Genomic DNA, 14570 nt, shown 5'->3' on the forward strand with positions numbered 1-14570 from the left:
TACCCCTATCAACTATCAACTTTACATTACAACCCCGACCATCAAATTAAACTATATCCTTTCGCTACTAAAACCCACATTCCATCGGTCAAGGTTGTTTAGTCGGACGGGATAAACTGGCCATCACGTACGTGCGACTAGTTCATAGGTAGGGATTCGGTGGTGAGTGGGTGGGCGTTAGGTTAGAATTAACGAAAAATTTCATAAGATTTATTTGAATTAAAGATACTGTACGGGGAGAGGGAAAATATTGAAGGGAAAATTAAGCTCGCGCACTAACAAAAATAATTTTGGTGCGCCTACTATCCAGGCGCCCTTATTTAAGTGCGCGGGCTGGCAAGCATCCCTAATTAGGGGCGCCTGCCAGCTAGGCACCCTTAACAAAGGGCGCCTTGGCAGGCGCCTCTAATTAAGGGCGCCTAGATGGCAAACTCCCCTAATTAAGAGTGCTTGCCAGCCAGGTGCACTTAATTAAGGGATTAAGGGCGCTTGCCAGCCAGATGCACTTAATTAAGGGCGCCTAGCTGGCAGGCGCCCCTAATTAAGGGCGCTTGGATAGCAGGCGTCTCGAATTAAGAGCGCTTGCAAGCCAGGCCCCCATAATTAGGGGCGCTTGCCAGCCAAGCGTACTTAATTAAGGGCGCTTGCCAGCCAAACGCACTTAATTAAGTTCGTCTAGCTGGCAGGTGCCCTAAATTAAGGGCGCCTGGATAGTAGGCGTCCCGAATTAAGGGTGCTTGCCAGCCAGGCATACTTAATTAAGGGCGCCTAGCTGGCAGGCGCTCCTAATTAAGGGCGCCTGGATAGTAGGAGTCCCGAATTAAGGGCGCTTCCCAGCCAGGCGCCCTTAATTAGGGGCGTTTCCCAGCTAGACGCACTTAATTAAGGGCGCCTAGCTAGCAGTCGCCCCTAATTAAGGGCGCCTAGATAGCAAGCGTCTCGAATTAAGGGCGCTTGTCAGCCAGGCGCCCTTAATTAGGGGCGCTTGCCAGCCAGACGCACTTAATTAGGGGCGCTTGCCAGCCAGACGCACTTAATTAGGGGCGCCTACCAGCTAGGCGCCCCTAATTAAGGGCGCCTAGATAGCAGGCGTCCCGAATTAAGGGCGCTTGCCAGCCAAGCGCACTTTATTAACTAAATTGAGGCATGTCCTATTGAAATGTCCCGAATTAAGGGGACGTTTTTCTGCGCAGGCGTTGCTAATTTTATTTTGTGTTGCTTACACAATAAAACGTCCCAATAAGGGGATGTTTTATTAAAGCGCCTCTATTCCAAGCGTTACTAAACCTTGTTTTTTTTGTAGTGGGAGTAACAAAAAGGAGAGAATGTAGAGTAATTCTAATCTTTATAATAAATTTTTAATATGTATGGATAGCTTTTAAAATTATTATTTAATTAAAATTTAATAAAAATTAATCTTAAATTTAATAGTAATTTTAAAAATTACTTACCGATATAAAGAAATTAGTGTACAAAAAAGAGAAAGATCAAAAAAAAAAAAAGAAAAAAAGTGGCGATAGTATTTTACGAGATATCACTTCAATCAAATTTCTTGTTGAGATTAGTAGTGTTCTCATGTTGGGTAATTGGTCAGCTGATAGAACTCAACTTATTCTATCTGGAGGTGAACTATTGTATTGTTAACACATAAATTACAAGTCTAATTAATTGTATTTTTTTTCTTCTTATTTTCATTCATAACTTCTAATCTTTTCTTTCTTAGTTCTATCATTATTTATTTATTTGACTTTTTATATTTTATACTTATTATCGTATGTCGTTGATTTTAATTGATCATTGTTATAAGTTCCAATCGCTTATCATCGCCATGCGTACCATTGATTTTAGCACACAATTAATTAAAATCTAGTTACAATCAACTATCTTTGAAAAAAAAATATATAAATTAAATACATGTTAGGGAGATAAACAATTTGAAAGTTTTTACCGATAATACATTATTATACATATTTGAACAGCATTCTAACCCAATATATAAGTTAATTGAAGTGACATCTCACCTAATGCTATCGGCTGTGGTATTGAGAAATTTCCGAAAGCAGAGACCAATGATGATATTCACATGGGTACCCCGGACTTCCTGTATTACAAATACAAACAAGACTTCCATGTCCAATTTCCAAGTCAAGCTATATTTTTTTCCAATTCTCTTTCTGGATGCTCAATTATTCAGCTCCCAACGAATCTGAGTGTAGATTATGTCTATTCTGAGGATGACCTGTTTGCAGTTAACTGCTGAGTTTTAACTGCTCAATTATTCTCTCATGAATGTTACAGATGTTATTATCAGGGAGGTTAATGTTAGGCAGGCGACAACGGAGAACTTTATTGTGACGACACTGACGAGGCAGAGAAAGGTATACACCTGGGAATAACACAACAATATTTGAAAATGCATATAAATAAATTTATTTCTCCAAATACATGTTTTATTATTTCAACCAAAACTAATATTTTTCGCAATTAACTTTTGATGCAGGGATCAGTCAGATAGTGAAAGCGATCATACTAGGTGTGGCAATAGTCTTAGGTAAGATATACATCTTTAATCAAATTTATTGTGGATATTAATTAGGAGTCACATATTAATTTCTTCATTTCTTGTTGATATTATTCCATCCGGTGTGGTGATCTATTGTATCTTCAAAACATAAATTGCAAATCCTTTCTTAGCACTCCTTCTGATGGTGTGGCCACTTTCTCCATTTTTATAATTCTATGTTGTTAAGTATACTATTTTCTACGTTGCATTTTTTTTTTTTTCCCTCACATATAGAGGGTACAAATTTGAACAAAATGATCTCAAGGACTATAAGGCCTTATCAATGAAGAGGATAGTGAAAGTGCAAAGAAGATAATAATAATGAGTTTGTGGTGTATACAAACTGATCCTTCAAATCGGCCACCGATGAGTTTATATAGTTGTGAATCTGTTGGAAGAAAGTCTTGAATCCTTGCAAGTACCGCTCAAGTCTTTCTTGTCTTCGCCATCAAAATTGCCAGAAGATTCTTCAACAACAATGGGGTCACTTTAGTATGATTCTGTAATTTCCTAAAATGCATCTTTTCTTTAAAAAGAAATTCTAATGTTAAGCACCATTTGTGAATTGCATCAATGATTAGCGTGTGGATGTGTATCACAGTTAAAGACTTTAACACATTTGATTGCCTAAACTATGGGACGACATTTGCCATGATGGTTTCCATCATGAATCTATAATGCTCTGAATCTTTACGTGACCACGACCATTCTAAATTATATTTGTATAATCATTTAAAACTTCCCCACTACAAAATCTCTGAGGCACTAGTGACTTTTGAAGCTTAGTTGAACTATTAGGAGCTCATTACGGAGTCTCTAGTAATTATTGGCAAATTCTGAACGCTTACTGCTCTATTAGTATTAATTTTTACTATATCTATCTTACAAATTGACATGGCTATTCACATTATTAAACAATTAAATTTGATTATAAAAATGTTTGGATACTACAATTTGTATACAAACTTGTAGGGGAGAAAATTGTATACAAACTTGTTAGGACACCACTTCTAGCCCAAAAGCTTAAGTTAATGGGCATGTGTCCACTTAAGTATATTAATCACTCTTATTCTTTATATTTTCTCAATATGGGACATGAACCTTACAAGTGCATGCATAATAAATCCTCTCACAAACCTGATGTCGCAAGGAAAAATTCTTGATCATTTCATCAACATCAGGTTTGTAAGGGATTTATAGTAAAAACTGTAATACACCTAGCAACACTTATTTAATTGTGACTGCTGTGGTAAGTATTACATAGACTGCCGCATTAGTTTGTAATAAATTTGTAGGAAAAACTATTGTACCCTAAATATTTTGAATTTTCATTTATTTGCGGGTCTCTATAATTCTTTTTAGAGGAAAGTCCACATACACCATTTAAACTACCTCTCAATTGACAATGTCCCCACAAAAATACCATAAAATTGACAATGTACTCCAATGACGAAAATACCATTAATAAAAAAAAAATTAAAAAAACCAAGGTGTAAAAAAAATTTAAAAAAATTTCTTTTTTTCCTTAAAGATTTTTTTTTTTTTTTTTTTTTCGAATTTATTTGAGTATTTTTGTCTTATTAAAAAAAATTTTAGGTCATTTTTGTCATTTTACCGAACTTAGGAGAACATTGTCAATTTTATGGTAGTACTTTGAGAGGAATACGTGAACTTTTGCTTCTTTTTAATATTAGGATTAAGATTTCCATCCCCCTACAAATATATGATATTCGACTCTTTCTATAGTTTTATTGTGGATGAAACTTCACTCAAGTTATTTTGTTTCAATAGGACCTACTCTTGTATTTGTCCTTTTTCCATGCACTACCATGCCTGAAGGTTGATGCCGCACCATCATTCAAACAAAAATAATGTCTAAACTTACCCTTGCAAAAATAAAACCCAGAATGCAGTGTTTACACGGTAGATTGTCCAGAACATAATTCGACAATCCAACTCAAGGAAGGTGGAAGACCATATGACTCCAAGCTCGTCCTCAAAGGCTAGTTGGAAGTGATTAGGGATGACTTCACCACTCATATGACCAATGGGTGATTTGACTATTTTCAAAATAGTCAAAAGGAGTGGTCAGCCAACTCTAGTAGTGAGAGATTGGTAGTAGTGATGCGATAATTAGCTTGGTGAGAATAGGTCAACAGCAGTTGAAAAGAAAGAAGAATTTAAGTTTTTAATGATGCCGGCAGCCTCATTCATTTAAAATAAATATTTCACATTAGATGTATTGCACTCAAATTACCATCGGATCTCCATCCGCCATGACAGTAAGGTTGTTAGAGTCGCTTTGCTATAAGCTCTTTTTTATTTATTTTTATTGCTTTAGCTCCAACAACAGTCTAATAGGTGTAAAGTTATAAATAGGATTTTTAGGAAACCTGATTTTAAGTCCAATAACTTTCAATCCTTTTTTTTTATTATTAAATTATTTCTAAATCAAAAAGTTTCTTTGAAGTTTGTGAGATGCATATAGTGTGATACAATCTCAAATGACAGAAAATGAAAATGTGGTCAAGGATGGCAAGTGCGGGCAAGTCAAGTTAGGTTAAGCTTGGGTCAATCTGGGTTCAGGGGCTAAAAACCTTAACCCAAAACCAAGCCCTTTCTAATCGATCGGTCTCAATTGGGCTTTACCTCTAAAAAGAACCCATTCACAAATGAGTGGGCTTGTGTTGACCATTTATATAGAGGCCCGTAAAATGCTACCCAACCCATGATAATTCCTTGAATCTTCCTTCCCCTTTTGATTCAAATCCAATGGAGTCTAGCAGAACGGAGAAACGCAATGAAACATCTTCCCTTGTCTTGTCAATAATTTCTCTTTTACCCGGCCATCTCCTACTGGCTGCTGAAAAGCTTAATTTATAGTGTGATTAACGTAAATCAACTTGGTACCCACCACGTTAAAGATCTTTCAAAGACGCCACAGCTTTCTGCTTTCCTTTCCGCTCCGCCCCAAACTTTTCCAAAGATTTCTGCTTTCCTTCAACACGAGAATTAGAGAGGCAAATACATGGTGATGAGACATCTTTTTCGTTTCTAATGCGGGTCAATGGGGAAGATGGGTAGGAAAATCTCTCGTAAGTAAACATTACATGGTTAAATTATCACTTTTTTATAAAGTTTAAATTAATAAAAGGGTTAAATACTCCATATCCTCCTGGATTTTCTAACTTTATTTTTTTCCCCCCGTGATTTCATTTTTATCACAGGAGGTCCCTGTGGTTTTGATAAGTGACCAAATTAGTCTATCCGTTAGTTGACCGTTAGGTCTGACACGTGGACCAATCAGACGTCGACACGTGGCACATATTTAATTTTTTTTTTTAAAAAAAAAAAAAAGGGAAAAAAATTGGGGGTGGCCTTGGGGGGTGGCCGAAACCACCCCCCAATCACCATTGGGATTTGGGGGTGGTTTCGGCCACCCCCAAAGCTCCATGGGGGTGGCTCGGCCACCCCCAGTGGGTACTGGGGGTGGTTTCGGCCACCCCCTGGGCTCGTTCGGTCACCCCCAATTTTTTTCCCTTTTTTTTTTCTTTTTTTTTTTAAAAAAAAATATATTTTTTTTTTTTTTAATTTAAAAAAAATATATACATTTTTTTAAATTTTTTTTTAAAAAAATTAAATATGTGCCACGTGTCGACGTCTGATTGGTCCACGTGTCAGTCCTAACGGATGGACTAATTTGGTCACTTATCAAAACCACAGGGACCTCCTGTGATAAAAATGAAACCATAGGGAAAAAAAATAAAGTTGAAAAAACCCTAGGGGGTATGGAGTATTTAACCCTTAATAAAATAAATAAATTTAATTATTTAATCAAAATTAATAGTTTTCCGAAAGCACAGACCAATTATCACTTGCTATAATCTCAGCCTGTATTACAAACGAGTCTTCCATATCCAATTTCCAAGTCAACTACCGTGTTAAACTCAGAAACTAAATGTTATATGGTCAAGAAACAAGGAAAGACGTTATTTCAATTTAGAGCAACAAGTTGTTGGTGTGTTGTTCTTTGTTTTCTCCGGTACTGAATTGAGATTTTCGGGATGGCTTCTGTCTTTCTGTTCGTTTTCTTTGTTCTCTCACACTTCGTTCTGCTTCTTTCGGCTCAAGAAGAAGAAGAAGGGGGATTCGCCCAAAGATGTCCAGAGTTTCACTGTCGATATCCGAACGTGACTGGCTTTCCATTCACCAATATGTCAAACCCAGAATGCGGTGTTAACATAGTAGATTGTCAGGGTCCGTATCCAATGATCAAACTGAAGGACGGTGGAAGACCATATGAATTTCTAGGCACCTTTCCGAATAGCTCCACCATACGTATGGTCGACAAAGAGCTTTGGGATCATAGATGCGAATCCTTAACCAATTTGAGTTTTCCCAATTCTTCGTTCATCTCTTTTGAAATCATCACACCCAATCAGACCTTTTTTAAATGCAAAAGCGATCCCTATATTCCTCCCCCTCCAAAGTTTAAAAATACGAGCTGCAGTGATGAGTATAATATCTACTATAGTGATTCAAGCGTTGGTGTTCCCAGTTCTCTTTCTAGATGTTCAATTATTCAGCTCCCAAAGAATCCGAGTCCAGTTGATGATACCCTGTTTGAACTTATAACAGCTAAGATCGACATCCGAGTGCATGTCTCTGAAGAATGTAAGCCCAACGACGAGGGGAAACTTTATTGCCCCGTTGCAAAGAAAGGTATAAAAATAGGAATAACACAGTAATATTTGGGGATACATTAATCATGAAAAATGCATACAAATTTCTTTTTCTTTTTCTTTTTACGTTTTATTTATTCCTAATACATGTGCTGCTAGTATGTCTGTTCCATGCCATAATCCATTCCTATAAAGCGATAGCTTTAGCTGATTTGGATGAGTGTCAAATTTAGATTATGAGTAATAGTAATAATTAACTCTGTTGCAATGAAACCCATTTCTCTCTTACTAACCCTGTTAGGGATTCAAAGGCTGCCAATTTAGCTGCTTCACTTCAATCCTCATTGTTTAAACTAACATCGATCTTTATGTTTGTCTCTTCTGTTGCAGAGAATCACACAAAGCAACTGGCGATAAGATTAGGTGAGATACCTTTTCGATCAAATTTTTTTGTTGGAAAAATGTTATACACACTCTCACTCTCACTCTATTAAGTACTCTCCTTAACGTGACAATGAAATTACCATTAGATTCAAAATTCAATAATGATACATCCAAAATTTACTGGTAATGAAATATGTTATGCCAGGGAGTATGCACTTTGGACTGTGAGAGTGAGAGTTTGTGTAACATTTCTCTTCTTGTTGATATTAGTTGTCACGTTCATATTCTTTGTCGATATTATTCCATCTGGTGGTGATCTATTGTATCTTCAACACATAATTTCTTCCGAGGGTGTGGTTAATTATGAAATCTTTCGAAATGATATAAGGTTCTCCAAACAGTTTTTTCGTAATGACTCCACTTTCTCCATTTTAATCGTTCTAAGGATGTATTATATCCATTGGAAGACTTCTAAACTTGTTCTCAAGTTCTACTCAAACTTCCGTGTTGCATTTTTTTAATTTTAGACCTGTAATACACAATTTTTCATACCTCATGATTTTCCTCCTAGACTCCTTCTCTGGCAATCAATACTTCTTCATGTCTTCTCTGGTGTCACTACAAGAAAATATTTGGGATCACACTCTCAAGGGGTAGTTTGAGTTAATTAGTCTCGTTTATGCACCACATAACTTATTAATGTCTATTCTTTGATTACAGCCACTTTATTTGCTGGAATTGGACTTGTGATGGTTCTAATCTACTGCTTGATCAAAAGAAAGTGTTCATCCAATCAAATTATTTATTTTTGGAAAAAGAAAAGTCTAAACCATAAGACTGTCCAAGACTTTCTAAGAAATCACGGACCTCTTACTATTAAAAGATACAGTTATTCAGATATCAAGAAAATGACCAACTTCTTTAGAGACAAATTAGGTGAAGGGGGCTTTGGTGGTGTCTACAAGGGAAAATTAAAAGATGGATGTCTTGTGGCAGTGAAGGTTTTGAAGGAATCTAGAGGTAATGGAGAGGAATTCATTAACGAGGTTGCAAGCATTAGTAGGACCTCTCATGTCAACATCGTCTCTCTTATGGGCTTTTGCTTTGAGGGCTCTAAAAGAGCCCTCATCTATGAGTTTATGCACAACGGATCTCTAGAGAAGTTCATATATAACAAAAGTCCTTCAAAGTCTGATCGTCGATTGGAATGGGAGACATTATACAATATTGCAATTGGCATTGCTCGAGGATTAGAGTACTTACATAGAGGTTGCAGCACAAGGATCTTACATTTTGATATAAAGCCTCACAATATTCTTTTGGATGAGAACTTCAGCCCAAAAATTTCGGATTTTGGCCTTGCAAAAATATGCACAAGAGAAGAGAGTATTATATCAATGTTGGGTGCGAGAGGAACTGCGGGATATATAGCTCCAGAAGTATTTTGTAGAAATATTGGAGGGGTCTCTCATAAGGCAGATGTTTATAGCTACGGAATGATGGTTTTTGAAATTGTTGGAGGAAGAAGGAATATAGATGTCGAAATTGATCGTACCAGTGAAATATTTTTTCCGCATTGGATTTATAAGCGTCTTGAGCAAAAAGAAGATCTAGAACCACAGGGCCTTATGAATGAAGAGGATTACAAAAGTGCAAGGAAGATGATAATAGTCAGTTTGTGGTGCATACAGACTGACCCTTTAAGCCGGCCACCAATGAGCACAGTTGTGAATATGTTAGAAGGGAGTCTTGAATCCTTACAAGTACCACCCAAACCTTACTTGTCTTCACCATCACGATCACCGGAAGATTCTTCAACAATGGTGTCAACACAGTGTGATTCTATAATGCCTTCAAATGCATCTTTTCTTTAGAAGGAAATTTTAATGTTAAGAGTAATAACTAGCATCTTTTGTGAACTGCATCAATGATTAGCTTTTTGATACAAATGATAATTAAAGACATTACCATTTTAGATTGCCTTAACTATGAGATGATATCTGCCATGATAGCTTCCTCCATGAATTTATAATATTGTAAGTCATTGTAAATAGGTAATTACATACCCTTTATAAATTATATATGTTTGTATAATAATCTAAAACTAAGAGGAAAGGCCCACTACACAATCTCAGAGGCACTTCAAAGTAACCAGACTCTTCTTAATTACTTGGTGAGACAAGCACCGCAATTGACTTTAATTTGAAGCTAATTAGTTGAACTAATAGAAGCTCATTATAATTTGTAACCATTTCGCAAATTGATCTGAAAGTTCGTAATACTAGATAATTAAATTTAATTAAAAAATGCTTGAATATTATAATTTTTATTACAAGTACATATTACTGAATATTAAAATCTTATATTATTTAAATGAATTAAGGGAAAAAAAAGAAGTTTTAAAGACTAGATTTTAGTTAAAAAGATATTACTTTCAAAAGAAAACAGGCGCTCAATACAGGAATCTATTGTATTCTTGTTTCTTGTACAACTCAAACACCTCAACAACAGAGTTCCATAAGAACTGATCTCAACAAAAGAGGAGTTCCACACAAACTCCTCTGTTCCAACTCAAGTAAATAGAGGTCAGGATTGATTCTAAAGCCATAAATATCATAAGATGAAATTACAGACAAAGCAGCTAAAAAAAAAAAAACTTTTGTTTTAAAATTGATTTAACCGTTACAAACCCAAAAAATTAGAGAAAACAGAAAATAGAAAAAAAATTCTAAAGCTTAGAAAACTCTCACCATCAAAGGCTTCGACAACGCGAGGGTTGATGAAGGAGTGTCGTGCTCTTCTGTTGCTTTGAAACTCTCCATGGAGAGATTTTTTGGGTTGGAAAGACAGCTTGGTCTCGTGCGGGAGTGGAAGGAGAGAGAGAGAGAGAGAGAGAACGTGTGAGAGAGAGAGAGAGAGAGAGAGAACGTGAGAGAGAGAGAAACTAAGGGTGGAGTTAACTATGGTTTGGGGAAATTAGGGTATTAAAAAAAACATGTGAGAAGCACATGTTTGAGGACACATGTCAATTTTAGAGACTAGGTTGGAGGAATTTCCTCCAACCTAGTTTGGAGGAAAACTTTGTCCATAAAAGAAGGCATGTGTTGAGAAAATTAAGAAGATTGGGCTAACGTACCCAATAAAGGAGGAGGGATTTTGTCATTTATGTCCCCCCTCCCTCTTCCATGCACGAAGAGTAACAACTAAAAGTAAATGGTTTTTATTATTATTATTAATCTTTTCTCAAATAGAAGGGTTTATTTTCACTTAGCATTGCTGTCTTGATGCGATTTCTTCTGTTTATATTGATTAATTTATCATAAACTATGATTTTGAGATCTCAATGGGCAAGAACAACACAACCCCACCCCCCCCCCCCCCCCCCCCCGCCCCCCCCAAAAAAAAGAAACAAACAGAATTGGAAGTCTTCTCTTGGCATTTTACCATAATTAAATGTACTTCTTTCTTTCAACTTCAATTTAATTTTTATTTTTTTGACATGTCGAGAATGTCTACTTAATATCTTGATTCGACTTAGGATGTCTACTTGTTCATGGAATGATAGGTTAGAAACCAATTATTAGTGAAGTTGCAATGGCCATTGTTTTATGTTAAATCACCACTTGTTCTATAAGTTTAAGTGGATTGGAAAGAATATAATGATATATTTATGTGTGGACTCAAACTCACTCTTAATAAGTGAGACCCAACATACAAAATATTTAATTAAAATAAATTTAATCATTTAATCTATATTTTAAGATTCCATGATAAATTATGTAGATGATTTAGTTAATATTTTAATACTTTCACTCATGTAATATTTTAACACTTATGTCTGGATCAAGTAGAATATTTAATTAAATGAAAACTAAATGATGAAGACAAGATTCAAACTCAATACATTTACCTAAATATCATATTAAATCATTATTTATCTCAAAATTTTAAGTTAATAAAATAAAATAATTTAATTAATTAGTTAACATTTTAACAAGAATTACAGGGTTTTGATCAAATGGATTTAAGAAGTTAGAAGAAAAAATAGCCTCAAGGCACTCAACTAAAACTCTACAAACTTCGCTAAGGTTTTGATATTTCTTTCTTGCTAACCCTGTCAAAGTTTCAAAGGCTGCCAATTTAGCTGCCTCACTTCAATCTTCATTGTTTAAGTGACATCTTTTATGTTTCTATCTTCAGATGCAGAGAGTAACAAAAAGAATCTGGCGATAGGAATAGGTGAGATACCACTTCAATCAAATTTCTTGTTGATATTAGTATTCAAATGTTCGCTAATTGGTCAGCTGACATAACTCAAATTATTGCTTCTCGGGTAATGTATTGTATCTACAACACATAAATTGCAACTCCTTTTTCACTCCTTTCAAAGAGTATCGCTAATTATCAAATCTACTGGAATTTCGTAATTTCTACTCTTTGATTGCAGGCATTATATCTGCTGGAATTGGAGTTGTGCTGGTTATAATCTACTGCTTCAGGAGAAAGTTCTCATCCAATAAAATTATTAATTTCTTGAAGAAAGAAAGTCTAAACCGTCAGACTGTTGAGGTCTTTCTTAAGAACCATGGACATATTGCTATTAGCAGATACCGTTATTTAGATATGAAGAAAATGACTAACCTCCTTAATTATGAAATCTTTGAAGTATTATTGCATGTAATTAATGATATAAGGTTCTCCAAACAGTTTTGGTAATGACTCCACTTTCTCTATTTTAATCGTTGTAATTAAGGATGTAGTACATATGGAATCCATTGGAAGATTTCAAGAGTTGTTGTCAAGTATTCAAACTTCCGTGTTGCATTTTTTTCTTTTCTTTTGGACATAGAGTACACAATTTTTCATAGTTCATGATTTTCCTCCGAGTTAGGCAATCTAAACTTCTTCAATATTTCTTGTCTGGTGCCACTAGTTGAAAATGTTTACATCACACTCTTAATGGGTAATTTGAGTTAATTAGTCTCGTTTATGCACCACATAACTTCATAATGTGTATTCTTTGATTACAGTTATTTTATTTCCTGGAATTGGAGTTGTGATGGCTCTAATCTGCTGCTTGATCAAGAGAAACTTCTCATCCAATGAAATTATTTATTTTTAGAAAAAGAAAAGTCTAAACCATAAGACTGTCCAAGACTTTCTAAGAAATCATGGACATCTTACTATTAAAAGATACAGTTATTCAGATATCAAGAAAATGACCAATTTCTTTAGAGATAAATTAGGCGAAGGGGGCTTTGGGGGTGTCTATAAGGGAAAGTTAAAAGATGGATGTCTTGTGGCAGTGAAGGTTTTGAAGGAATCTAGAGGTAATGGAGAGGAATTCATTAATGAGGTTGCTAGCATTAGTAGGACCTCCCATGTCAACATTGTCTCTCTTATGGGCTTTTGCTTTGAGGGTTCTAAAAGAGCCCTCATCTATGAGTTTATGCCCAACGGATCTCTAGAGAAGTTCATATATAACAAAAGTCCTTCAAAGGTTGCTCGACGACTGGAATGGGAGACATTATACAACATTGCAATTGGCATTGCTCGACGATTAGAGTACTTACATAGAGGTTGCAGCACAAGGATCTTACATTTCGATATCAAGGCTCACAATATTCTTTTGGATGAGAACTTCAACCCAAAGATTTCTGATTTTGGCCTTGCAAAAATATGCTCAAGAGAAGAAAGTATTATATCAATGTTGGGTGCGAGAGGAACTGCGAGATATATAGCTCAAGAAGTATTTTGTAGAAATATTGGAGGGGTTTCTCACAAGGCAAATGTTTATAGCTACGGAATGATGGTTTTTGAAATTGTTGGAGGAAAAAGGAATATAGATGTCGAGATTGATCGTACCAGTGAAATATTTTTTCCGCATTGGATTTACAAGCGTCTTGAACAAAATGAAAATCGAGGACTGCAGGGCCTTATGAATGAAGAGGATTACAAAAGTGCAAGGAAGATGATAATAGTTAGTTTGTGGTGCATACAGACTGACCCTTTAAGCCGACCACCAATAAGCACAGTTGTGAATATGTTAGAAGGGAGTCTTGAATCCTTATAAGTACCACCTAAACCTTACTTGTCTTCACCATCACGATCACCAGAAGATTCTTCAACAATGGTGTCAACACAGTATGAAAAAAAAAACACAGTATGATTCTATAATGCCTTCAAATGCATCTTTTCCTTAAAAGGAAATTTTAATGTTTTTCTTTTTTTGAAGAGAGGAAATTTTAATGTTAAGAGTAGTAACTAACATCTTTTGTGAATTGCATCAATGATTAGTTTGTTGATGCGAATTAGAATTAAAGACATTACCATTTTTGATTGCCTTAATTATGGGATGATATCTTCTGATAGCTTCTTTCATGAATCTATAATGCTGCGAGTCCTAGTAAATATATAACCACATACCCATTATAAATTATGTTTGTATAATAATTTAAAATTAAGAGGAAATGCTTACTACACAATGACAGAGGCACTTCAAAGTAACTAGAGTCTTCTTACTTGGTGAGACAAACACCGCAATTGACTTTTGAAGCTAATTAGTTGAACTAACAGGAGTTCATTATAATTTGTAACCATTTTGCAAATTGATCTGAAAGTTCGTAATACTAGATAATTAAATTTAATTAAAAAAATGCTTGAATATTATAATTTTTATTACAAGTTCATATTACTGAATATTAAAATCTTATATTATTTAAATGAATTAAGGGGAAAAAAAAATAGTTTTAAAGACTATAGATTTTATTTAAAAAGATATTGCTTTCAAAAGAAAACAGGCGCTCAGTGCTGCATTTTAGATTAGTAGGTCCACAGGAATCTATTGTATTCTTGTTTCTTGTACAACTAGCTAATTGACGAATTGAAATAACTTTTGGAGCCCTAAATCTTAATTTTATTTTTTTCTGCTACGTAGAGAT

At 35.2% G+C, this 14570-nt stretch overlaps 1 protein-coding gene and 1 pseudogene across 1 annotated transcript; both read left to right on the forward strand.

The window, feature by feature from the left end:
• Window positions 1-6627: 6627 nt before the first annotated feature.
• Window positions 6628-9503, forward strand: LOC148587750 (LEAF RUST 10 DISEASE-RESISTANCE LOCUS RECEPTOR-LIKE PROTEIN KINASE-like 2.4). The gene is made up of 3 exons (XM_088512797.1): window positions 6628-7293; window positions 7644-7668; window positions 8350-9503. The coding sequence occupies exons 1-3, from the start codon at window positions 6628-6630 to the stop codon at window positions 9501-9503; spliced, it is 1845 nt and encodes a 614-aa protein (XP_088368923.1).
• Window positions 9504-12072: 2569 nt separating this feature from the next.
• On the forward strand, window positions 12073-13798 carry LOC148587751 (PR5-like receptor kinase pseudogene; annotated as a pseudogene).
• The last annotated feature ends 772 nt before the right edge of the window (window positions 13799-14570 follow it).

The sequence above is a fragment of the Corylus avellana genome, chromosome 2 (assembly GCF_965113065.1).
Source record: "Corylus avellana chromosome 2, dhCorAvel1.hap1.2, whole genome shotgun sequence".
Taxonomy (NCBI): domain Eukaryota; kingdom Viridiplantae; phylum Streptophyta; class Magnoliopsida; order Fagales; family Betulaceae; genus Corylus; species Corylus avellana.

What these genes read in the sequence shown, in the direction of transcription:
- LOC148587750 (XM_088512797.1), top strand. Translation starts at nt 6,628, where the DNA reads ATGGCTTCTGTCTTTCTGTTCGTTTTCTTTGTTCTCTCACACTTCGTT. An exon ending in TTGCAAAGAAAGGTATAAAA is followed by an intron (nt 7,294 to 7,643) that starts ATAGGAATAACA and finishes GCAGAGAATCAC; the next exon opens with ACAAAGCAACTGGCGATAAG. An exon ending in GCAACTGGCGATAAGATTAG is followed by an intron (nt 7,669 to 8,349) that starts GTGAGATACCTT and finishes CTTTGATTACAG; the next exon opens with CCACTTTATTTGCTGGAATT.